At 45.5% G+C, this 27,174-nt stretch overlaps 1 protein-coding gene across 1 annotated transcript; it reads left to right on the forward strand.

Moving 5' to 3' along the window:
- On the forward strand, nucleotides 1–27,007 carry DAP (death associated protein). Its single transcript, XM_060253680.1, has 4 exons — nucleotides 1–139; nucleotides 4,854–4,953; nucleotides 23,037–23,079; nucleotides 25,068–27,007. Exons 1-4 carry the CDS (start codon nucleotides 85–87, stop codon nucleotides 25,185–25,187), a joined length of 318 nt encoding a protein of 105 aa, XP_060109663.1. The 5' UTR covers nucleotides 1–84; the 3' UTR covers nucleotides 25,188–27,007.
- The last annotated feature ends 167 nt before the right edge of the window (nucleotides 27,008–27,174 follow it).

Below are 27,174 nucleotides of genomic sequence, written 5' to 3' on the forward strand. Positions count from 1 at the left end.
CCCCGCGGCGGAAGGGGAGGTGCCTGGAGAGGGGTAGGGCAGGGAGGGGGGTTCGCCTTCTGGCTGCCGCCGCCGCCCAGCGAGATGTCTTTGCCGCCCAGCGAGAAAGCGGAGACCCGGGCCGGACACCTCCCCGCCGGTACCGCCCCGGGCAGAGCGGGGGAGGGCGGTCCTCAGCAGTCCCGCTGCCGGGGGAGGCCTGGAGCTGGGGGGGCCGCGGGAGGGAGCGGCCCTTTCTCTGCCGGGGGTGGTGGGGTGGGGTGGGCCCTCTGCCTCGGGGCTCCGGCTCAGCTGCGTTTCCTGCAGGGCACTCCCAGGGTTGTTTATAATTGGGGTTTTTACCAAATCACAACGTCGGTGCGGCCAGAAAACTTCAAAAGCAAACGAAATCTGTTAAAAGTTGGAGTTAAGGTTTGGTATCAGAACATGTTAAGTTTTTGAGTGCTTCTCTCTTACTTTTTTGTGCATCGGTTATGTTGGAAAGAGAATTTTTGACAGTAAAATAAACGGTGAGCTACATGAGGCTAGTGGATGTGTGTTGAAGTAGTGGTTTCCCTTCTCTCAAATTTCAGTAGCTGTTCAAAAAAGTCCAAGTAAAGTCTGCTCTTGGCCCTTGAGCGTGGAGTTCTGATCGAATTTGTTGTTGAAGGCCAGAGCGGCGGTGTTGAGTTTCTCTGCATTCCGCTGCTCTTCCTGGGAGATAGCGAGCAGTAAGTAGATGGCAAGATTTGTCTTGATGTAGCTCTTCTTTCTGGCTCCTGCACCTTTTCCCGGTCTGCTACTGAGTAAGGGAAACTTCATTACCTTTTCTTGAGCAGTGTTGTGATTGTCAAACAGGGACAGGGCCCCTTCATGTGTTCTTTCTCTCCTTAAAATTCTGTGTGGGCTATTGTGGCTGTCTGGAGCCACAGTGCTTTCTGGAGGGGTAATTCTTCATCTCCAGACTTGCAGTGAGGACAAAGTGCCGGTTGGGGTTATTACTTAGAAGTTCTCTAAACCCCAAAACTTTGTTGTGATGGTAAGGAATTCTGCTGTGGGAAGAAGGAGAGTCAAATGCACTTTGCTACTGCATCAAGAAGATAAATCCAGGTAGGCAGCCATGTTGGTCTGAGACAGTAGAACAGATTTTGAATCCAGTGGCACCTTTAAGACCAATAAATTTTTATTCCCGGTATAAGCTTTCTTGTGCATGCACACTTCTTGAGGGGGGGGGGGGGGAGATTCTTCTGACAAGCCCTGCTCTGCTGCTTACTTTGAGACCTGATCACACACAAACACACAGGTTGAAACAGGAAGGGGGCCAGAAAAGAGAGGCATTTGGGATAAGGAAAATTAAGGGGAAATTCTTTTGGCTTATTCTGAAAAGTTTTTAAAAAGATCAGATTTGTCTGTGCATCTCTGAGATTTTATTTTCTTTCAGAGACCTGGATTAGGAATTAGAACACTTGGATTCCATGGTTTAGTGAATAGAAGTAGATGGCTAAGTATTTTAAAAAGGCATTTATTATTTATTTATTTTAAATTTCTATCCTGCCCTCTCCGCAAGTGGACACAGGGCAGCTAACAACGTTCATATTTACAAGTTAAAACCAATAAAACAGTTACAATTTAAAACCATTTTGTGGTGCTGTACTACTGCAATATAAGCGAGTTCTTATTTTCTGATGGTGATCACATAGTAACTCTACAATGATGTGGGGTGTCGTTTTCTCCTGGCTAGATATCAAAGGCCTGTTCCATATATTCCAGTTCAAAACATGGTCTCCGTCTCCCCTCCCGGCTCACTAGGGAAGGGAGGGACCTCTGCAAGGCACTAGACCCTAATATCGGCCCTTCTGGTCCACATTTGGTCTGGTTTCCTCCCCGTTTCTTGTGGCCTGAAGAGCCCCAGATGAGCCAATTCTGGTCCCTGGGCCATATGTGTCTGGCCTGGAGGCCACAGGAGGAAGGCTGGAGGCCTAACATGTCCAGAGAATTTTAGATGCTTACATGAAAATGCTAGAAGGGTCCAAGGTAGAAAGGGGGAGAAGAACAGATTGGATTTATATCCCGCTCATCAGTTGGAGCTCACAGCAACTTACAACCTTCTGAGGAGGAGTGAGAGGTAACATGATAGATATTCATGAGATAGAGATGGTAGAGAAAGAAGTACTTTTCCCTCTTTCTCTCAATACAAGAACTTGTGGGCTCTTAATGAAATTACTGAGCCGTGGGCTTATAATAGCTAAAAGGAGGTACTTTTTCACCTAAATGGTAATTAACATGTAGAATTCAGTGCCACTGCGGGGGGTGGCAGCTGCAAGCATAGACTGCTCCAAGAAGGGATTGGATAAACACCAAGAAGACAAAGCATCACTGCCTCAGACATAGTGCTCTCTCTATACCTTGTGGAAAATAGCCACTCATGGCCTTCTGCTCCGTGTTTATCCAATCCCTTCTTGGAGCAGTTCTGGCCCTACTGGTGGACCTCCTGATGGAAACTTTTTTTTTTGGCCACTGTAACTGTGTGACACAGTGTTGGACTGGGTGGGCCACTGGCCTGATCCAGCATAGCTTCTCTTGTGTTCTTAATTGAGAGAAGTGCATGGTTCTGCACCAAAGATCCTTCCTCCATATAGAAAGTAAGGATTTCAGTGAGAAACAAAACCCTTTTTCTATGACATTTTAAAAGAAATGTATTCAGACATCCGTTGTTTGCTCCCTTCACCTCTGCCTCACCCTGCCCTGGGACAGATTTACTGTGTGATTCCACTGCACTGATTTTAAGGCATAAGTCTACCAATAGCTGATGACAGCTATTCATACCATTCATCTTGAAATATAACATTTCTGTGAACTAATCTGTACTATAAGAGTGTGGATTCTGGTCTCATAAGGGCTCTTTTTCACATGAGTGCTTATGCACTCCTATCACTTCTACACTGGCCCCTTTCTTAAGGGAGAGTTTGTGGCTTTTTTGTCACTCCAACAGTTATGTATGACTGGTAGGTAGTGTGTGTGTGCAACAAGATGCAAAGAGAACTGTGGTAGCCAGAATAATATTTCCAGTCAACTCAAGACAGTATTGGGTGTGTTGCTTAATTCAGCATACAAAAAAATAGACCAAAGAAAGAAAGTAAATAAATTGTTACATGTGTATCTAGTCAGTCTGGAAAAAAGGATATGAACACCATGATGGTCTAAAATAGTCTGACCATCTAGAGGAACAACCTCTTACACACTTTTGGAAGGAAGATTTTTTAATGCTAAGAAGATATATCAGAAGCAATCCTGAGCCGGTGGACTCAAAAGTCAGTCACGATTGCTTCAGTGGGGCTTACTTTCAGCAGGGTGTTCTTAGGATTGCAGCCATCCTGTCTCAGAGGGCAAGGTGAAGACTTCTCATGTCCACTCTAACATACAGCTTTCACTTTGTTAATTCTTACATGAGCTTTGTGAAGTAGGTAGCTGTTTCCATTTTACAGATGGAAGAACTGAAACAGATGACAAATTTAGTCTCTGGTTTAACTTGGCCCAGATCTACCCCTTTCCTGAGCTGGATGGCCTGGATCAGCTCAATCTTGTCAGATTGTGGAAGCTAAAGCAGGGGGTATACCCCGACTTGTACTTTAGATAGGAGACCACCATGGCAGTCCAAAGTTGCTATTCAGAGTCAGGCAATGGTAACCCTTCTGTGGAAGCCTCTTGCTTTGAAAACCATGTGGGGTTGCCAGCAGTCAGTTGCTGCTTGACAGCACTTTCCAGCACTTTCTACCCCACATATTGGCTCCTTGCTTAAGCAGATCTTTTGCTCTCAGTAGAATGAAGACCTGGGGCATTAAGGCAAAACAAGCATTTCTCTAGCTCTGCTTCAAAACATCCCCCCCCTTATGCCTCCTTTTCACTTTGGTTTGTCATTGCTCTGAAGGGAATTATTTTTAACAGGAAATTGGTGCTGCTGGATCCTTTTGTGATTAAAAGGAAGGGGGGGCTCATTATGTGTAGGTACGAGAACCATTTTACAGACTAGTTAGAGGAACGCAAGGATTTGGGTTCTGGGAAGTTCTCTTCCAACAGTGGAATTGTCCTTTGTAATAAACCCAGCGCTTTTCAGATGTGTGCATACTGCAAATTAATGTCTACTTCTATTTTGAGTAGTCAGTCTATTCCCTCCAGTTCCCGGGAGATAGATCTTTGGAGATAATATTGGACAGATTTTCATCTGCAACTCATATGACATTAAAGGTAAAGATAGTCCCCTGTGCATGTACCAGTTGTTTTCAGCTCTGGGGTGACGTTGCTTTCACGTTTTCATGGCAGACTTTTTACAGGGTGGTTTGCCATTGCTTAAGAGCCCCGTGGCACAGAGTGTTAAAGCTGCAGTACTGCAGTCCTAAGCTCTGCTCACGACCTGAGTTTGATCCCCGGTGGAAGCTGGGTTCAGGTAGCTGGCTCAAGGTTGATTCAGCCTTCCATCCTTCCGAGGTCAGTAAAATGAGTACCCAGCTTGCTAGGGGGAAAGTGTAGATGACTGGGGAAGGCAATGGCAAAGCACCCCTTAAAAAGTCTGCCGTGAAAACATTGTGAAAGCAACGCCACCCCAGAGTCGCAAATGACTGGTGCTTGCACAGGGGACCTTTTCTTTCCTTGCCGTTGCCTTCTGCTCTCACAATACTAACTTTTCCCACCTGCATAATAATTTCTGTTGAGAAACAATGATATTTTCATGGGATGAGAAATCTGAAAGGGAGTACAGAAATATGCTATTTTGTGTGACTATCTGAAGTGGTTTTTTAAAACACACAGTTTGCTCGCTTGCCCTTGGTCATTCTGATTGCCTCATCACCTGACATCTCTGCTTCTTTTCATTGCAGTCAAAGCTGGTGGAATGAGAATTGTGCAGAAACACCCACATGCTGTGGAAACCAAAGAGGAGAAAGAGAAGGATGATCAGGAATGGGAAACCAACAGCAGGTGAGGCATTCCTGTACATCCAAGCTCTGTTCCAGCAGCAGGCTGATGGACAGACTACGAAGTACGCACGGAAGACACACATCTGCCTCATGAAGTTTGTAATGTGTGAATGGAGCCTTAGTGTACTTACGTGAGCTAATTGTTCTTTCTAAAACTGTTGCAATGATGGAAACTATGATTTTGCCAGTGCCTCTGCCACTAAAACAGTTGTAGATGTGATGGACCCCAGAGTTTTTAGTGGTTGAAATCTATACATTCAGACAAATTGAATAGCATGAAGGTATGTGCTGATTATACACAATTTTTATGACATAGACTTAACTATGACATAGACTTAGACTTTGCTTCTGCACTTGTTAGACTACTTATGATTGTCCTAATAAAGGCATCAGAAACACCTTGTTAGAGGTCTCCCAGATCCAACATCTCGCATGTAAGCAGGCCCAAAGCCTTTATGCCCTATTTGGGTGTTTCACAGAGGCAAGACCTGCCTCCTGTTGCCTGCATTGAGTCTGCTGCCTTAGAAGATACTTCTTTGTATGAAGCATTGCACCTGCTACAACAGGGCAACAATCTGAACTTTGATCAGTTAACATTTAGTAGTGGATAACCAAGGGAAAGATCCATACAGACACTGCATGCGTATATGTATTCAAGGTATATGCTTGGAGATCGTGTCTATTGGGTGAATTTTATTCTTTCACAATTCTGAGTGCATAAAAATGACCGTGCTGGCTTAGGCAAATGATCCACATAGATCAGTGCTGATGTACAAGACAAAAGAGCTCTTCAGATCCAATTAAGAGACTCAACAACCAGGGTGTTAAGAGATAAGATCTGCAGTTCCTTTGAACATACGAAGCTGCCTTATATTGAATCAAACCCTCGGTCCAGTCAGTTTTATCTACTCAGACTGGCAGCGGCTTTCCAGGGTCTCAAGCAGAGGTTTTTCATGCCTATTTGCCTGGAGATTGAACCTGGGACCTTCTGCTTACCAAGCAGATGCTCTACCACTGAGCTACCATCCTTTATTTGTTTTCATACCGGTATAGAAGGAAGACAATCTCTCTTCCCTACAAATTTCCTCCCAGTTTTTCTTAAAGCCATCTTCATAAAACCATAATATTTATACATTTCTGATAACAAAGGCAGGCCTGATGATTGGCCCTAGAGTTCTCACTTTTGGCCCTTTGTGGTATCTCATTGGTCAGATGAACCCCATCTCCAGTTTTAGAAATGAAAGATCACTCAGGATGAAGTTATTCCCTTTGGGGTCTTTTGATCTGTATCCCCAATTCCTGCCTCCCTGGTATCTGGGTGGAACGCTGGGGTTAGAATGCTCTTTGGGTCCTTCGTGTGAATATTTGGCCTAAATCCAGAGCATGTGGGGAAAAAAGAACCTTTACCTTTGTAAAAGCGTTATGACCTTCCAGGCTGGGGGGTCTCTCCGGAGGTAGGGAGAATGTTTTTTTTTTTTTTGCAGACAAAATCACGTCGCTCCGCCAGGACCTGCCCATCACCTTGGATACAGTATGTGAGCCCGAGGCCCCGTGCCTGTCTTCGGATTTAATCCTGGATCACTTCAGCCCGCTCAGCCTGGAGGAAGTTGACGGAATTCTCTCCTCTGCACGCCCTACAACTTGCGATTTGGACCCATGCCCCTCCTGGCTAATTAAGTCCTGCCTGAGGGAGCTTGAATGTCCTTTACGGGACATCATAAATAGATCCCTCACAGAGGGGCGCTTTCCATCATCTCTAAAAGAGGCTTTGGTCCGTCCCCTCTTGAAAAAAAGTACAGCGGATCCGGTCGAATTGGCAAACTACCGACCGGTCTCTAATTTACCATTTTTAGGTAAAATTATAGAGAGGGCAGTGGCGTCGCAGTTGCAGAGCTTTCTGGATGACGCTTCCATCCTAGACCCTTGCCAGTCCGGCTTTCGCCCGGGTTACGGGACGGAGACAGTACTGGTCGCCCTGGTAGATGATCTCCAACGGCACCTGGATCGGGGCGGTGTGGCGGTGCTGATGTTGTTGGACCTGTCGGCTGCGTTCGACACGGTCGACCATCGGCTACTGACCCGCCGCCTCGCCGATGTAGGGGTGAGGGGGTCTGCCTTACAATGGCTTGCCTCCTTCCTCGAGGATCGGGGACAAAGGGTGGCAATTGGGGGCGAGCTGTCCCAGAGGCGCACACTGGATTGCGGAGTGCCTCAGGGGGCAGTTCTCTCACCGATGTTATTTAACATCTACATGCGCCCCCTTGCCCAGATTGCCAGGAGACACGGACTTGGGTGCCATCAATACGCAGATGACACCCAACTCTATCTGCTAATGGACGGCCGGCCTGACTGCGTCCCAGAGAATTTAGACCGGGCCCTGCAGGATTTGGCAACCTGGTTGAGGAAGAGCGGGCTGAAACTGAATCCAGCGAAGACAGAAGTCCTTTGTCTGGGTCGGGGCGCTCGGGGAGGGGAAATACTTCTCCCGGTCTTCGACGGGGCGCCGTTGAAAGCGGCGCACCGAGTTAAGAGCCTGGGAGTTTTACTGGAGCCTGCATTATCAATGGAGGCCCAGATTGCAGCCACTGCCAAGTCAGCCTTTTTCCATCTAAGGCGGGCAAAGCAGTTGGCTCCCTTCCTAGAGCGCCAAGATCTGGCAATGGTGCTTCATGCAACGGTCACCTCGAGACTGGATTACTGTAATGCCCTCTACATGGGGCTGCCTCTGTGCCGAACCCGGAAGCTGCAACTGGTGCAGAACGCAGCGGCTAGACTGTTGCTGGGACTCCCTAAATGGGAGCACATACAGCCTGGGCTGCGCGAACTGCACTGGCTGCCAGTTACATACCGGGTTCGTTACAAAGTGCTGGTCATTACCTTTAAAGCCCTATATGGTCGAGGACCTGTCTACCTTAGGGACCGTCTCTCCTCATATGAACCCCAGAGAGCACTGAGGTCAGCCGGGAAAAACCTGCTGACTGTCCCCGGACCGAGAGAGGTGAAGCTGCAAAGCACCCGTAACCGGGCCTTCTCCTCTGTAGCCCCGAGCCTATGGAACCAACTTCCAGAGGAAATGCGGGCCCTGCGGGACCTAGAACAGTTCCGCAGGGCCTGCAAGACCTTCCTCTTCAGACTGGCTTTCCCTGATCGAAATGGAAATTACGAAGGAAACCGCCATCAGAATAAGTAAATGTAGCACTAGCACTTTTAAAAAATTAACTTAATTTTAAAGCCTAACCAGATTTTAATTAAATGTTTGATGTTTGATGTAGTTTTATTCACCTGTATAATTTGGCTCTGAGCCATGTTGTTAGCCGCCCTGAGCCTGCTCCGGCGGGGAGGGCGGGATACAAATAAAATTTGTTGTTGTTGTTGTTGTTTTCCTTTTCAAAGGATGTTTACAGAACATGCTTACAAACGGGTGACCTGACACCCCATGGCACCCTAGGCAGACTTGTTGCCAGGTGCCCCCCAAGCGCCCCTGCGCCTCCCCCGCACCGCGGCTCTGCGCCCCTCCCCGCTGCACCTCCTCCTCCCTCCCTCACTTCGAACTCTTTCTCAGCCCTCCACCCTGTGCCAATTTTAATGTCGGAACCAGCTCTAATGCTGCATTCCGGCTCTCTAAAGCCCCCTCTCCCTGGCTGAACACTGGAATCGCCAGTAAAACCGCGTCGCGGGGCTGGGCTGTACTCACCGTCTCTCAGGAATAGCATCCTGAAAGGGCGACCCCTACTGCCTCCTCTTCCATCCAGGAAGTGGAGAGGGGAGGAGTCAGTGGTAGCGGGAGTCGCCCTTTCAGGATGCTATTTCTGAGAGATGGTGAGCGCAGCCCAGCCCCGCAGTGCAGTTTTACCCGTGATTCCAGTGTTCGGTCAGGGGGCTTTATTGGTCTAAGTCAGGGGTCCTCAAACTACGGCCCGCGGGCCAGATGCGGCCCGCTGAGGACGTTTATGCGGCCCGCCGGGTTATGGCAAAATCAGACCGGAAGTGACGTTCGACCTAAACCTGCATTAGCAATGCACACTTCCGGCACTGGGCTGAGGCGGCGGAGACAGAGTGTGAGGTGATACCGAGGTGAGGTGAGTTCCCAGGCCGGGGTGTGTGGTGTGGGGAAGGGAGAGATATGCAGAAGACGGAGAACTGACGGCCCGCGGCCTTGTACAGTAACGGCAGTCCGGCCCTCCAACAGTCTGAGGGACAGTGAACTGGCCCCCTATTTAAAAAGTTTGAGGACCCCTGGTCTAAGCCAAGTGTGATGCTGGCATTGCAGTGCCTTTACTAAGAACATGCCTTTAAGCCTGGAGATTCTGTCTCAAGGCCTTTCACATTTTATGTTTTCCATGGGGGACATCTCTAGGTCAGAGTGAGAGCCATGTTTCGGAGTTCAGTGCCCCTTGGGTATGCATGGGCCCAATTTGAACTGGGGCCACGGGAAAAGAGGCTGAGACCTTCTCTTGTTCTCCCAGCTTGAAATGGATGGGGAGCAGTGTTTGTCCACTGGGTAAAACAGCATTCTTATGCTGCTCTCAGCGGGAGAAATACTATCCTCCTGGGGGCTTTTCAGATTGAGAAAACAGCACAGGTGAAGGTCGGAATCCCCCTCTCTGTGAGTGCCAGGGTGGGTCCAAATGTTCCTGAAAAGCACAAAATTCCAAAATGCACCTTTCAAGTCAAACTAGGACTATCTATGGCGAAAAAACCATGGTGATGATGGGGTTGGAGCACCTTCCTTATGAGAAAAGGCTGAAGAATCTTTTTCAATTTAGAAAATAAATTGCGAAGGGGGCTTAACAGAGATATTGGGTTTTTATCTCACTATACCTTCTAACTCACTTAGTTCTCTCTTATACCTAGAATTAAACTTTGTTGGTCTTAATGGTGCCACTAGACTCAAATGTAATTTTCACAACTGTTAACTCTTGTGTTTTTGTGCTGATTTGCTACTAATCACAGGTTTTATCAATTTCTTTAATCCAATCTCAGCTGTACTTATCACCCAGTTACTTATGTATCTTGACTCTAATTAGCCCTTCCTGCAAACTAACCCCCCCCCCCCCGTGCTCTCTCTTTACCTACATGTAAGGCTTGAGGAAGTCTGTTTTAATGTGTCTGAAGAAGTGTGCATGCACACAGAAGCTTAGTTCTGTCTTATACTTGGAATTAAACTTTGTTTGGTCCTTAAGGTGCTACTAGACTCAAACTTTGTTCTATAATTCCCAAGTAATCTCCCTTCCAGGCATTGAGATTGATGCGCCAGTGTTTAGTGAAGGTGGTCTTTAGTGACGCAAAGAATGAAGGCTTGCACGCAGCAGTGGTAAAACTACTATATACAATTTATTTACACCTCCATTCTCCAAACCAACAGAATGCTCCGCTGCAACACCACCGTACATAACCCACACACAATAAAGTGTCTCTGTACATTTATACAATTCATCCACTCAGGTGACCAATCAGCTTGCATGCTGAGTCATGCTGACATTGTCCAGGCTGATGCAATCTGGCAAGCAGCCACCTCCTGTCACCTAGATGATCTATCTGGCAGATCAGTTACTTTCACTTTCTCAGCATGTGCTTAGAATTGTCTTTCACAATACTGACACCCCTCCTCAGTTTTGTATAGCACACAGCTGTAACATATTTTAACACTGCACATTACACATGTTCCACAGTAACATTAATACACAGTTATATTTACATATTGCTTTCATATATACAGTCATTACCATTCATATTATTAATTCCTTTTATTATACTGCCTCTGTGATTCTGTGTTAGCACACACATTTAGTTTTGCACTCTTATCAGTTTGGTTCATTTACACTTATCAGTTAGGCAGTTTACTTATGTAGCCTCCCCCAGCTCATCCTTTTTCCTTCTGGCTGCTCCATGGGAGCACATACCGTATAGTTTATAGTATAGAAGCACACTCTTTTTCCCAGCTTTGAGCTCACCACTCACATCATTCTTTGGTGCTTATACATTAGTTAGGCAACCTGAGTTTATTTTCTGCAGTTACATTCCATTAGTTTTCAGTCAGACATTATTCTTCTCCATAGTCCAAATCTAACACACTATTATAGCATCTGGACTCTATACTGAGCACATGATTAACATCAGTGTCATAACCATACCGTTTAGGTGGTATTCCTTTGTTTTCTCTGGCAGACACTCTGACCTCAGGCGTTTTGCACCTTACATCTTCAGAGCTTTCCTGCTTTATATTGTCTGAACTGCCAGCACTTTCCTCTCTCTGTCTCAGTGAGGGAGTTTCTCTGTTTACACTCCTGTGCCCCTCCTCACTCTGCAGAGATAGCTGTAACTCAACACTCTTAGGCATTTCATTGGCATGAATCCTATTCCAGCCTTCATCCTCACAAAATGAAGTGGCTCTGCTCAGCCTTATCATGTCTTTAGAGTCCACAAACCGATATGCTTTCATGCCATTCTGATAGCCTAAAAATAATAGCTTTCTGGCTTCCCCTTTCCGCCTCTTGTCTAGAGGAATATTAACCCATGCCTTAGACCCAAAGATTCTAAGGTAGTCAAGGTTTGGCTTTTTTCCATACAAAAATCTGTATGGTATATCATCCAGAGCCTGAGTCCATAATCTGTTAGTAATAAAACATGCTGTTTTCAATGCCTCGCCCCAATATGCTAATTTTAGTGCACTATCTGCCAGTAGGGCGTGACACATGGTCTGTAGAGTGCCTCCACGCTGCTCGGCGATGCCATTTTCTGCTGGAGAGGAGACGTTTGCAACTCGGTGATTAATGCCTTCCTCTCTCAGCCAAGCCTCAAATTGCTTGCTCATAAATTCACCTCCCATATCTGTTTGAAGAGCTGCTATTTTGCAGTTTAACTGCCTTTGTACGCTGTTTGCCCAGTACTGGAAAGTTGGAAACACATCACATTTTTGCTTAATTGTATCTCTCTCTCTTGGCTTGGCTTCGCGAACGAAGATTTAAGAAGGGTGCAATAGTCCACGTCTGCTGCAGGCTCGCTGGTGGCTGACAAGACCAGCGCGGGACAGGCAGGTCCGGCCACAGCGGCTGCAGGGAAAAGTCTGATTTAGGGTTGGTGCTGTAGCAGTGCGATTCTTCCTCAATCTTCTTTTGTCCTCAAGACCAGCTATGCGTGCGTTCTCAAAGGAAGAGACAGCCTGGTGGATGGTGTGCCTCCATGCTTTGCGATCTGAGGCTAGGTCAGACCACTGGTGATGGTTGATGTGACAGGTGCTAAGGGATTTCTTCAAGGAGCCCTTGTACCTCTTCTTTGGTGCCCCTCTATTTCGATGGCCGGTGGAGAGTTCGCCATACAGGGCAATCTTGGGAAGGCGGTGGTTTTCCATCCTAGAAATATGCCCTGCTCAGTGCAGCTGCGTCTTCAACAGCAGTGCCTCGATGCTGGTAACCTCCGCCCGCTTGAGGACTTCAGTGTTGGTCACAAAGTCACTCCAGTGGATGTTGAGGATGGTGCGAAGGCAGCACTGATGAAAGCGCTCGAGGAGTCGCAGGTGATGACGGTATAAAACCCACGATTCGGAGCCGTAGATGAGGGTTGTCATTACAACCGCTTTGTAAACATTGATCTTTGTGCCTTTTTTCAGATGCTTGTTGCTCCACACTCTTTTGTGCAGTTGGCCAAATGCACGGTTTGCCTTTGCCAGCCTGTTGTCAATCTCCTTGTCGATCTTGGCATTAATTGCATACACCCACGCAAAACGACTATAGTCATCCACTATGATTAATCCGTATCTATTCTTTGATACGCTAGGTGCATACGGCCCCACCACATCTGCATGAACTAATTGGAGGGGTCTCTCTGACACCTGGTCACTCTTTTTAGCTACTGGGAATGCCTTGGACTTCGCCACTTTACATATATTGCAATCTAGGAACACATTACATGCATCAACCTTTTCCCCTTGCAATATGGCTAGTGTCTTATTGATGGTATTATAGCTTGCATGACCCAGATGTCTGTGCAATCTATGAATGCACCTACTGTGGGATTGCTTATTATACACTGCCTGTGCCCTTCCCACCATCTGGTCTAATACATATACATTTTCCTTCAATACACCCTTTGTCAACAATTTACCTTCTTTTAGTATCTTACATCCATTAACATCAAAGGATACTGTGAAACCAGCTGCTGCTAACGCAGAGACGCTTAACAAGCTTGTCTCCAAAGCTGGCACACACAGCACATTAGCAAAGGTATGCTTTAGTCCTGGAAAATGCACTGTGCCTTGGCAAAGCACGTCAGCCTCCCGGCCGTCTGCTAGGCTTGCAGTTTTTAGACTTGCCGGCTTAGTGTCCTGCAACAGTTCCTCCTTGCAGCAAAACATCTGCGTTGCTCCAGAGTCTATAATCCACGGCACACTCTGTAGCTCTGAGCCAGTTCTCACCAGAGTTGCTTGCTGCATCCTTGAAGACTGCTGGCCTCCCCTTTGCTGAGCACAACTCCTCCGCAAATGTCCAGCCTGCCCGCAGATGTAGCACTTTTTCTTCTTAACTTGTAAAGCTCTCTCCTCCAGCTCTGCCTGCCAGCTGGAAACGACTCCTCCAGGTTTCTGCTTACACCACTGGCTTCCAGGCTTCTGCTTACACCACCAGCTTCCCTCTCCGGTCGCAGTGAGCCTGCTCTTTGCATTCCAGCTGCCTCTGGTCTTCAGCCAAGAGCTTTCCAGTTATGTACGGCAAAGTCAGCTTATCCGTATCCTGGCCCTCAAATGCCATTATGAGCATGTCACATCTCTCATGAAGAGAACTGAGGATTAGGTACACTTTGTCCTGCTTAGGCATTGTCTTCCCCCGCCGCTCTAACTCCTGGAAACACACAGACATACCGTCGAGGTGGTCCCTCATCGACTCCCCGGCCAGCATTCGTTTCCTGTACAGCTTCCGAGTTAGAGATATCAGCGAGCCTACTGATTTCTGCACATACACGGCATTGAGGGCTTCCCAAGCCTCCTTCACGTTCTGGTGCCCTCAAACATGCACCAGCTGGTCGTCAGACACACCCAAGATGATTGTGGCAGGAGCCTTCTGGTCCTGGAAGGTCTCTGCCGGTGTGGGATCCTCGGGAGGAGCAGACACACGGTCCCACAGCCCCTCTCGCTTCAGGAAATGCTCAAGCCTCAACAACCATACATTATAGTTGGTGGTAGTTAGTTTATCCACCAGGACAGTAGCTGCTGCTGTAGCCATCCTGCTCAGCCTCCGACGTTCAGCCACTGCTGGTCCTCTTCTCCAAGACAGCTTCTGGAGCACCTCGACGTCCTTCACCACCTCTCTCAAAACTTACTGGCGCAGCGGAAGTGTGCTGGGCCCATAACCCTGTTGATGCGCCAGTGTTTAGTGAGGGTGGTCTTTAGTGACGCAAAGAATGAAGGCTTGCACACAGCAGTGGTAAAACTACTATATACCATTTATTTACACCTCCACTCTCCAAACCAACAGAATGGTGACCAATCGGCTTGCATGCTGAGTCATGCTGACATTCTCTAGGCTGATGCAATCTGGCAAGCAGCCACCTCCTGTCACCTAGATGATCTACCTGGCAGATCAGTTACTTTCACTTTCCCAGCATGTGCTTAGAAACTCTCATTGTCTTTCACAATACTGACAATGTTAGCATATTGAGAGTGTTTTATAAAGATATAAAGATAAGAATTATGTATACTAGAATGTGATTGTTTAAAGGTCCACTATAGCTACCTATTGGAGACATTATCTGTGTTCTGTAATATTCTCATACTTTCTAGTTAAATCTACTATATCGTCAACCCAGGACTTTAATCAAGCCCGTGGGGCTCTTTTCTCATCCTCACCATTTGAAGCTGCGAGGTTGACAAAGTTCCCTGCTCTTTCTGCCTTGTCTTTGCTGGCTGCAGAAGGAAGAAAAGCTGCAAGAAAAACATGGAATGGATTTTCCATTAAGATCTCTGTGCCCAGATATATAGGGCCTAGAGACCTTAATCCATTCCACATTTTCCTTGCAACTTTGTGCTGCAATGTGTTTCAATGGCATGGAAATCAATTTCACTTTTTAGGGTTCCTTTAGCCAGCTGAAGCTCATGTTTGCTGGAGTTGTGTCATTGCAAATAAAGGGTTGATGCTTTGAGCCAGCTTTTCATAAGAACATAAGAGAAGCCATGTTGGATCAGGCCAGTGGCCCATACAGTCCAACACTCTGTGTTACACAGTGGCCAAAAAACCCAAGTGCCATCAGAGGTCCGCCAGTAAGGCCAGGACACTAGAAGCCCTCCCACTGTCCTCCCCCCCCCCCCAAAGCACGAAGAATACAGAGCATCACTGACCCAGACACAGAGTTCCAACAATACGCTGTGGCTAATAGCCACTGATGGACCTCTGCTCCATATGCTTATCCAATCCCTTCTTGTAGCTGTCTATGTTTGTAGCTGCCGCCACCTCCTGTGGCAGTAAATTCCATGTGTTAATCACCCTTTGAGTGAAGAAGTACCTCCTTTGAATGTCCACGAGTTCTCAAATTGTTCATTGAATGTCCACAAGTTCTCGTATTGTGAGAACTTCTTTACTTTCTCTGTCCCATGCAAAATCTTGTAAACCTCTATCATGTCTCTCCACAGTCGACGTTTCTCCAAGCTAAAGAGCCCCAAGCGTTTTAACCTTTCTTCATAGGGAAAGTGTTCTAAACCTTTAATCATTCTAGTTGCCCTTTTCTGGACTTTTTCCAATGCTATAATATCTTTTTTGAGGTGTGGTGACCAGAATTGTACACAGTATTCCAAATGAGGCTGCACTATCGATTTATACAAGAGCATTATTATACTGGCTGATTTGTTTTCAATTCCCTTCTTAATAATTTCCAGCATAGCATTGGCCTTTTTTAATTACAGCTGTATGCTGTCTCGACAGGCTCAGAGACATTTTCTCTGTTGAATGGATCTGACCTAGTGAGTACTCTAACCTGGGAACCCACAGCCAAAGAGGAATATTACACTGAAGAGCCAATGCCAATCTGAGTGGACAATGGTGGGGGGGAGGGGAAAAGCTTGCAATGCCATTTCATTGTTTTCCTTGTCTCAGAGCATTGTTTTTTCTTGTTTTATTTTAAAAATTGCACCGCCAAATTCCACTATTCCTCTACTTTTCCAGTTTAAACAAAATATTGCAAGAGTTTTAAGTATGTTTGTATTTTAAGTTAAAAAATTTCTTTGTGTTTTTTCTGTGTCCTTTATAAAGTTTACTACTTCATTTCATGATGCACATGGTCCAGCCCCACAAAGCCCCATTTGTGTCAGATCAAGCAGTTCTAACAAATTATTTTGTCACTCCTGTACTTTATGATATAATATAAGTAGCTTCATAAGGAGTGTTATAAAGTTTTCAATCAATCAACAATCAACATTTTATTTATATCCCGCCCTCCCTGCCGAAGCAGGGTCAGGGCGGCTAACAACATCAAATACAATAAATTATACAATAAGTATTTAAAAACAGTAATTAGTTTTAAAACAATCTAATTTAAAATTTCCTAAAATTAACATTCTGGTGCTATTTCCAATAAGCATGGTGGTGAAAATCACTTAGGCAAGTCCCTCTGTCGTTTAATCGGTAAAGGCCATCCCCAAAAGGATGGTCTTGCAGGCGCTGCGTAACTGTTCAAGGTTCCGCAGGGCCCGCACTCACACTAAAATTTGTTATATTAAAGAAAAACACTTGAAACTAATACTCATAATATTTTGGGTTAAGTCTATCATGTATTATCATATACCAACAAACCATTCCAATTTCTAACTATAAGGATTGGCTATAGTAATCACAGAAAATTCTCTAGTTGTTTTCAAATATACCTTTTGGTCTTTGGTTGATATAATTTGTCAATTTTGCTATGATTGCATATTCTTGCATCTCATCAATCCAGTTCTCCAGAGTTGGGCAGCTCTCAATGCACCACCTAGCTGCAAGTATTACACTTGCTGTAGTTTGCAATCCATGTATTGTTTTTTCGACATTCATTGGTAGAATTCCTAATAGCATTGTCTCTGGTGACTTTGCAGATTTGATGTTCAATTAAAAAAAAATCAGTATGTATTTCCATCCAGTATGTATTAATTTTTTTTACTTGACCACCACATATGGTAAAAGGTACCATCTATCTAATTATGCTTCCAACATAGTTCTTTTATAATTTTTATCCATCTTCTCAATGTCTTTGGGCATGATGTATCAGCAAAAGAACATTTTGCATCAGTGTTCTGTATGTGCTTAGGTTGCTGTGATTTTTGTCCATAATTTTTCCCGTTGTTGAAATGGAATCTTCTTCCCAAAGTGTTGTGACCATTTCATCCTACATGTCTTGACTTGTTCTGTTTCTGTGTCATACTGTTGTAGGAGCTTATAAATGTGTCCTAGAAGATTTTCTTTCTTGTACAGTATTATTGTTTAAAATTGGGTTAGGCTCCTTAGTATATCTCCTTCTAGCAGTGTTTATTTTCTTTAGCAGTGATCAGCTTTTGTAAGAGAGGAAATATAAACAGAATTGATGAGGATGATGTCCTTCAGGGGATTTCTAGCTGAACCAGTATCATGGAGAGTGGTGTAAATGGCAAGGTAGAAAATGTGAGAGGAAAAGGGAGTTCTGGGCTAGGTAGGAGAGACTGGGGAGAATCTTTGCTGACTTATTGATGCTGTTGCTGGTGAATTCTTCTAATTCATGCTATGCAGTGTATCATCTAAGCTTTCTGATATTCAGTTTACAAATTTTGCTTAAGAAATGTTAGAACAAAATAACTGCCAGTCCCATATTTCAACTATCCAATTGTTTGCAGAAACACCATCATTTATTGAGAATGTGCTAACTCTGTAAAACAAAATCCAAACACTAGAAGTTTACAAGCAGAGCTTTAAAAAAAGAACAGCACCTTAAACACTCAGAAAATTTGTGGCAGGGTATTATGAGCTTTCATGAGTTGCTGCTCACTTTTTCAGTTATGGCGGGAATGTGAGTTCATCTGTCTTTATATCTTGGAGAGTGGAGTGATTTCAGATGCTGAATGACAGTAGAGGTTTGATTGGATTGTGTGTGATATGCAGAGGGGTGGTAGGTGTGAAGATATCAGCACAGGTAATGAGCCAGGAGAGCTTGGTCTTGATTTAGTCCAGGAGCTTCATTATCAGTTGCAATTCAGCAGTCTCTCTTTCTAATCTCCTTTTGAAATTCCTTTGTAAGAGAACTGCTGTTCTTAGGTCAGCAACTGAATGTATTTCTCATTATTTCAGGAGGATATTGTAGTTGCAGAAATGCTTACTGTAGATCCTTCAAGTGAGTATCTCTCTCTGAGGAGCTGGAGCAGATGTGACTGTAGTGTAGTAGGGCTTGGGGACTGTTTGATGTGGTTGGATTGGTAGCTGGAGGCATATAGATATGTTTGCTGATCTGTCGGTCTCTGGTATAATGTGGTAATGATGTGTCCCTGGCATATCTGTACTATGATGTCCTGGAAATTAGATAGTCCGGGAAGGCTAAAATGTTCCCCCACTGGTTTTTACATGTGATTTCTAATATCAGATTTATCTCCATTTATTCTTTGTCATAGGGACTGCCCAAAAAAATGACAACAGAACACCACTGGTGGTCACATGCAGCTCACAACTCAAGCCCATCTCACATATTATTAATGACCAACAGTCCATGCTGGATAGTGACACTTCCCTCATGCCATGCTTTTTGGAGCCCTAGGCATGGCTACCTACTTGCACCCAGCCACCCCCCAAATTGCAAAAAACATATGTGGAACTTATCACTGTCTTTAGTTTACAACACCCTGGTAACACATGCATGTTTCTACCAGTATTTCATGAGGAAGGGAGGGAAGGAAATAGGAAAAAAGAAAGAACCCCTGTTCATGTTTGCTTCCACCCCAATCCCCCTCCCCACCAGCAATTAAACAGGAACTTGCAGGCTTACATCAAAAGAAGAAGACCCTTTGGGTGGGCAGCAACCAAGAAACCTATGAAATAAAACCAACTAAAAGCAGCACAGAGGAAAGAGAGATGGGCTTCGTCCTGTGTAAATCATGTGTAAAGGATTCACAGTGCAAACATTGATTCAAGCCTCCAGCCAGGGGAGCATTGGGATCACTGCCTTGCTATTCTGAAATTAAATACCCGGTGGGGGTTGGGGGGCGGGGTGAGAGAAGGGGAGGGCTGAACATACAAAGCAGTCTGATATTAAAAGGCACCATGTGGTGGGAGGAGAGGGAAAGCCAATAGAAAAGGCTGGGAAATGGGGGAGGAAAGGAGACTAAAAGGCATAGTTGGAGCCGCAGGGCTTTTTTTGTAGCAGGAACTCCTTTGCCTATTAGGCCACACACCCCTGATGTAGTGAGTCTTCCTGGTGCTTACAGTGGCCCAGTAAGCTCTTGGAGGATTGGCTACATCAGGGGTGTGTGGCCTAATATGCAAAGGAGTTGCTGCTACAAAAAAAGCCCTGGTTGGAGGAGCTATAAAAGTTGGGAAGAGCACTACAAAAAACACTGACAGGTCTCTCTCTCCCTCCCTCCCTCTCTCTCTCTCTCTCTCACACACACACACACACACCCGGCAGCGGCAGCCCCACCTCCAACTCAACCAACCACCTTCCAACATTTCCCCAAGAGGGGACTGGTTTAAAAACCTGCTCTCCTTTCTGGGATGCCTTTGAAGCACCCCCTCTCCCAGTTCTCTTGGTCTCCCCCTCACTCACCGCCCCCCCCCGAAGCCCCGTCCCCAGGGACCCCTCTTGCCCACCTGAAGCAGCAGGGAAGGGAAAGGAGAGAGAGGCTTCCTCCTGTGTAGACCACGTGCAAAGGATTCACCCCACAAACACTGATTCAAGACTACAGCCAAGGGAGCGTTGGGAAGAGCCCCCCTCCAGCACACCCCACTGGCCCCCCTCACTAGTAAATGGGCCTGGATTCCCCACCTCCACTCACTCAAGGCCCCCATCCCAGTCCAAGCTTGGTGTGGTTTCTCTGCCTCTCCCCCACCTGAAGCACCAGGGAAGAGGAAGGAAAGGAGTCCCCATCCAGCGCATGCTGCAGGCATTTCTCTCCCTCTTCTCTTGGAAATCAGACCGGACTCTTCCTGCCCCCCCCCCCCGTACAAATGCAGCAAAGCCCCTGGTTTTGGCTTGCCCCAGCTTTTTGGTCAGGGAGCCAAGCCAGACCCCCTGATGCTGCTCTCCTGTTGCTCCAAGAGATCGGGGGCCAGTCTGCAGCTTGGGAAACTATTCTGATGGCGGCAGCAGCCACCAGTCAGTCGTCTTCCATTTCAGGCCTCCCCTGCCAGGATCCCGCTGAGCTCTGCTATTCAGCCCTGGGCCCCAGCGCCCCCCAGCCTTCAGTGACTGAGTCCAGCCCTTGAGTAGACTCTGCTGGAAGGAGCTGAGAGCATTGACTCTGGGGAGCTGGTTGGACTGTCTGAGTGCTTCTGGACTCGCCTGCAGTGAATGGGGTGGAGCCCCTAAGCTTGACCAGCTTCCTCCTCCGAGGTCACTCCCCCCCCCCCGCCCGGCCACTGGACCTTCTGCCTGCATCTAGCCTGAAGGCATTGGAGGCTTTGTTTCTTCTCTTCGGCGAGGTCAGGACGCAGTAGATGCACTTAGAGTATGCTCGCTGCCACTTGGGCAGCCTCGGTGAGGTCGGGAACACAGCTTGCATGAGGAGAGGCTCAGGTGGCATGTGAGGCTTGGGGGCGCCTCCTGGCACCCCTAGGCCAGGTGGCACCCCAGGCCGCCAACTACTTGGCAAACTCCCACGCGCAGGCCCTGCCACCTGGACTGAATCAAGATCTGGTTTCCTGTGTTACTACCAATGCTGATTTCTCCATGCCCACTACTCCTCTGCATATAATGCAGTCTAGCCTACTCAACATCTGAAATCACTCTCTGGTATATAGGAGAAATAGATTTACATTCGAGCTGTATCTGAAGAAATGAGCAGTGACTCACAAAAGCTCCTGCCCCGAGGCCACAGATTTTGTCAGTCGTTAAGGTGCTCCTGGACTCTGGCTCTTTTCTGCTGCTCCAGACAGACGAAGCCATCTGGACCTGAGAGGAGCCTTGAAGCCTTCCACTGTTCTTTGGCCCCAGTGTGTGAGCATCACAGCTAGCATCCTCTGCAAACGGGGGTGGGGGGGGAGCCTGTTTAGCAGTGTCACTGCCTTGCTAGTGATAGATTCATCCTCCATTAACTGATCTAATCCTGGGGATCGTTGTCGCCTTTTAAGAACATAAGTGAAGCCGTGTTGGATCAGGCCAATGGCCCATCTAGTCCAACACTCTGTGTCACACAGTGGCAAAAAAAATTATATACACACACACACACATATATATACACACACTGTGGCTAATATCCACTGATGGACCTCTGCTCCATATTTTTATCTAACCCCCTCTTGAAGCTGGCTATGCTTGTAGCTGCTACCACCTCCTGTGGTGGTGAATTCCACATGTTAATCACCTTTTGGGTGAAGAAGTACGGTACCTCCTTTTATCTGTTCTAATCTGACTGCTCAGCAATTTCATTGAATGCCCACGAGTTCTTGTATTGTGAGAAAGGGAGAAAAGTACTTCTTTCTCTATCTTCTCCATCCCATGCATAATCTTGTAAACCTCTATCATGTCACCCCGCAGTCGACGTTTCTCCTAGCTAAAGAGCCCCAAGCATTTTAACCTTTCTTCATAGGGAAAGTGTTCCAAACCTTTAATCATTCTAGTTGCCCTTTTCTGGACTTTTTCCAATGCTATAATATCTTTTTTGAGGTGCGGCGACCAGAACTGCACACAGTACTCCAAATGAGACCGCACCATCGATTTATACAGGGGCATTATGACACTGGCTGATTTGTTTTCAATTCCCTTCCTAATAATTCCCAGCATGGTGTTGCCTTTTTTATTGCAATCGCACACTGTCTTGACATTTTCAGTGAGTTATCTACCACGACCCCACTGAAAATGTGAACATTGCTTGTGAGTTTCCAAACCTGTCATGGCGCTCAGCTGCTGGAAACAAAGAGGACATTGTTCAGACCCAAGCTATTTTCTTATTAGTGAGTGCAGTCAGCGTATATATTTAGGAACATAATCTAAGGTCTGGCAAAGAATGTCTTCAGTGACAGATTCAGGTTTCTTTTCTCCCCTTTTAAAAAAGAAGCATCTCCCAGGCCAGCCATTGAAACCTAAGAGCACAGAGGCACGGAGCCGCCTGACAACTGTTCTGTTTTAATACCTGGCAGCCATTTCAGCAGGAAAGGAGAAAGGAGCACTGAAATGGCTTCCTCCCAGGGAAACTGACCAGTTTGGCGGGTCCACCTGTCCGCTGATCAGCTACCCTGAGAGAAAGCCTTTAAACCCATCTGCTTTCCTTCCCCCTGCTCTGAAAGGGAAGTTAAATGGCTTCCTCCCAGAGAAACCAATCAGATTAGGCGGTCGGTCTGCTGATTGGCTTTCCTGGGAGGAAACCTTTAAACCTACCTTCCCTTCTCTCCCTGACATGTGTCGCTGTTGTGGTATGACTCAGGGAGGATATTTGTGAATTGGTTGCATTGTGCAGGGGGTTGGGACTAGATGACCCTGGAGGTCCCTTCCAATGATTCCATAAACTTTATATACCTCCTCTCCTGGCATGCATCAGGGGGTAAAGGGAAGGTATTTAAAGGGACTTCTGCCTTCGCTTTCATTCCCTGATGCATGCTGCCGCCGCTGCACAACTTGGGAAGGGAAAGTGTGGAGCTGAATAAATTCAGCAATACCATTTTTTTTTCTTGAATCAATATCATATTGCTATTGGTATTTTGGAAATATTGGTATATACCAATATTTTTTGAGTTTGGAAATCTATCACTTTCATTTTGAACCTGAAGCAGTTAAGAACAACCCCCCCGACTGAGTCAAATGTTTGTAGTTCTGATGCCATAATGCAGATTGAGTTATTTGAGAATATTAGTTTCCAAAAATACTTGTTGCTTTGTTTATCTTGAATTCTATGTAAAATCTTGCTTGGAAATTATTGGTGTTCTATAGTAATAAATGATCTTCTTTCATTTCCAGTCCACCTAAACAAACTGTGTTCATTTCTGGAGTCATTGCAAGGGTGAGTCTGCAGAGATTTTTATGTATTTCTTTGCTTGAAATCATGCCTTGTCAGTTTGTAAAATTAACTGTAAAATTAAGTTTTAGAGTTAGATTCCACTAGTGGAGGAACTTCTCTTCTTTAAAAGGAGCATGTTTTTATGTCTCCACTACTAGAATGGATCTACAGGATCCAGCCCTTTGTTTTGACTTAACATTTTCTGCTTTCACTTTTTTCTTTCCATTTTTAATTATCCAAATGGGGTCTTTGCTTCCTCAGCGCTCTGGTGTATCGTAGAATTCCCATTGCCTAGATAACTGTTTCAAAGGAGAGAATGGTTTTGTTTTATTTTTTAACTGCAGTTATGACCATACAGCAGGTCTGTGCCTGCACGTGTCCCACCCCCACATCTGTGGCTGCTTAACATGCCAAATTGTACCACTGAAAAATTGTAACAGTGGGCTTTAGGTAGGTTTTAGAAAGGAGAAGAAAAACTAAATTAAGAAGAACCCAGAATCAATTCCCTTAAAGACATCCTGAGAATTTCTTATTGGCAATTTGATAAAAAGCAACAGGGATTGAATATCTGCCAGGCATTCCATTATACCCTATGGAGACTGGTCTCCATAGGGTATAATGGAGAATCAGTCTGTGAGTATTTAGGGCTCCGGGGGTTTTGAGGTAGACACATCAGATTTCCACTAGTCCATCACATGTCTCATTCTTTGAATTCCTTACTTCAGGGGAGGTTCTCACATGCCTCTCCTGTGTACACTTACCCTTTTGTTTCTTTAATACCAGAAGCTGAACATCTTATTCCACCATGTACATTTACAACATCTAAAATGCATAAACAACATGCTAAGAACATAAGAGAGGCCATGTTGGATCAGGCCAGTAGCCCATCCAGTCCAACACTCTGTGTCACACAGTGGCCTAAAAAACCAAGTGCCATCAGGAGGTCCATCAGTGGGGTGCTGTTTTTGACAGCCTCTGCCCTTAGATGGTTCTGGAGAGTGCATCTGCAGTGAAGAGTGCTGTAACCATAGAGTTATGTTCTACCCCAGACCCTCCGTCTGTTAATCCCAGTACTGTGATTGGCACTTGCTTGCAAAGGTCTTAAGCACTGGCCCCTTTCAGTCCTGCAACAGGAGATCCATTAACTGAAGATGCCACAGACTGAACTTGGGAGCTGCAAAATGTCAGTTCACCCACTTGACATGAGCTTTTCAGAAGCCAGCCTATCTTGTAACTAGCTGGAGAGTTGTAGAGAATAAGGTCCTTAGCATTGGCTGGCTTGGACTAACTTCCTCTTGTCTTCTCTTTCTGAAGTACTATTCCCTTGAAACAGAAACACCACAGATGGTGTTGAGAAATCTCACTCCACTTCAGCATTATGGCAGGATTTGGTCAGTCATGTGGTGGTCATTGTATGTTTCTGGAGTATTTTATGGTTGTGTTCTCTCCCCCCCCTCCCCAGTATAAGCCAGATACAAAGAATGTGGTTCTGCAGATGGGGAGCCACAGTTGGGGAAAGGATCATTTAAAGAAGTGGGTTCTTTTTCCAGCTGTGACTACAGCTCAGGCATAACCCTTGAGTGGACTGGGCAAAGCTGGACAAATATATGTGTGTTTGATTAATTTCCTATGGCATTTGACTTTTTTGGCATATACTTTTTATTGTAAAAAATAAATAATAGATTATTGCAGTCCTGATTTTGTGCATTACACTAGTCAGTATTTTGAAATTCTGGGTTGGATCCTGCATATCTGATCTGCAGGCAGAAGCATTTTCCTCTGGTTATGGGAGCCTCCTCATGACACAAGGTGCTTTTGAGCATCGTGTGTTGAAGGAAAGTTCCTGCTGCTGGGAAACTGCACTCTCATTAGCAGAACAGGTCACAGGATCCTATTCTTGGGTGCATCAGGCCAGAAGAGTGGGACAGGTTGTCAGTGTGACTTGGGGAGCTGTGCTTTTTTCATTGTTGTGTGTTTTGTTCTTAAATCAGGGTGATAAAGACTTCCCTCCTGCAGCAGCTCAGGTGGCCCATCAGAAACCTCATCCCTCTGTGGAAAAGCTGCCTCCTCCGCAGCACATCAACCAGCACATCCACCAGCCTCGCAAATGAATGAATGGCCTCTCCCCAGCCAACCAGCCTGCCTGTCTTAGAGAAGGAACGATTCAGACGTTTGTGCTACCAGATCTTTGAAAAGTGATCTATGTTTTTTGCCTTAATTGCATATGGTTTAAATGAAGGGCTGGGGGATTCTGTCGCCCCAGCCAAATAATGTTGCTCCTGTGTACTGCCAATCAAAATGGTTATAGAAAGGTAACAGGGAGGGAATAATAGCACAGATCAAGCCATTCTTTTAATGAATACATGTTTTAGACCTTTTCATTCCTAGATTTTGTCTGCATAAGAAATGTGTAAGATTTGTGTGGGAGGAGGGAAGCTGTCTGTGCCTTCCCTCTTTCTAACTACAGGTTTTCAACATGGGTCAGCTAGACTTTTATGAAATCATTTTGATTTTTTTTAAATTCTTCCTACTCTGTTCTTAAATATGTCTGAGGAAGACCCTGCTTCTTAATTTTCTTTTTTTAGTAAAGAAAATATGAAAGGACCACAAACATTTCTCAGATGTTTAAGAGAAGATCTCGTGGAAGGTGTGAGCCCTTTGGAGATTTTCGTCATAGCTTTTGTAACCTAGCCAAAGATTTTGCCAGTCAGTCATCCAAGGTCTCCCTGCATCCTGTTCAAAACAACTGAGCAGCAACCCCCAGCAAGCAGATTACAGTGGCAAGGTTGGAGGGTCTGCACTTCACTAAATTAGGAAATCTTTCTAGATATCCCACAGAACCACCAGAATTCTGTCATCCCCTCAAAAACATTTCTGTAGACGTGCAGGAAAAGGAGCATTACAGCTCAGGCTGCCAGGATGAGGATTACGTCAGCAGGTGTGGATCTAGAATGTCCAGCTTGGCTGAAATGCTTCTCCCTCATAAGAGTCTGAGTCCAGTCAGGCACCTTTAAGATCAACACACTTTGATTCTGGGTATAAGTTCCCATGGGCACACACATTTCTTTATGCAGAAGTTTGTATCCAGAATAAAACTTTGTTGGTCTTAAAAGGTACCACTGAAGTCAAATTTTGTTCTTCTGCTGCTTCAGCCTAACACGCCGACCCACTTGAATCATTCTTCCTTTCCATGTGCAGGGAATTCTTGCATGGGAGAACATTCAAACATTGCCATACCTGCAATTTGAAATACTCTATCCATGAGAAGAGTGTACCATGTGCTTATTACTGCAGGTTTTATTTGTCTGCACATTGACAAATGTAGTAATTTTGTTCTTGTCGTTTTAATCACAGCAAGCAAATGAAAATGACTGCTGAAGGCCATAAACCAGTCCTAGGTCATTGAGTTGTGGGAGTTCTAAATGGAGATATGTGCATTCAGTATGTGCTTCAGAGATATTTGCTACTTTCATGGGAAGCAGATGAGCATTTGAGATGGAGTTCTAGATGCAGATCTCTATCAGCAGCACATTCCTTGCTGGATTAAGACAATGGTGTAAAAGTTGCTATTTTAACTTTAAAAATAGGCCTTGTCTTCCATACAAATATATAGTAGAATCTAAGAATCACATCGTTTTGATAATCGATTGATAATCTTTTGAAAATTAAAGTGCGCTAAATCACTTTCCAGCCAGTAAACTACAAAACTTTTCCCAACATCAAAAAAGTTGTCTTTAGTTGAATTGCTGTTCTTGGAGCTGATCATCTGGCAAATTGTGGGAAATTTATGTGCCTCCCCCATGGGGGAGGTCCTGCTAAGACCCTCTTGTGTTATTTGATATGATCTCCCCTTCCTACCTCTGAAATATTGCTTGGTCAATATGTAATTATTTCATGACTGACTATTTTGAAATAAACAAAACAGCAACCAGGCCTGCTTCTTTTCTTCAGGAGTACTGGTTGTGGGCCAGACATAGAATTCTCTTGCAGAGGTAAATCACAGCATTGGCATTCTCAGCTGCTATCCAGTCTGTGTGCATTCCGTGTCTGAAGATTCTGCTGTTGGACACACAAGGATCCCATTCACTGACTTCCATC

The sequence above is a fragment of the Heteronotia binoei genome, chromosome 14, assembly GCF_032191835.1.
Source record: "Heteronotia binoei isolate CCM8104 ecotype False Entrance Well chromosome 14, APGP_CSIRO_Hbin_v1, whole genome shotgun sequence".
NCBI lineage: Eukaryota > Metazoa > Chordata > Lepidosauria > Squamata > Gekkonidae > Heteronotia > Heteronotia binoei.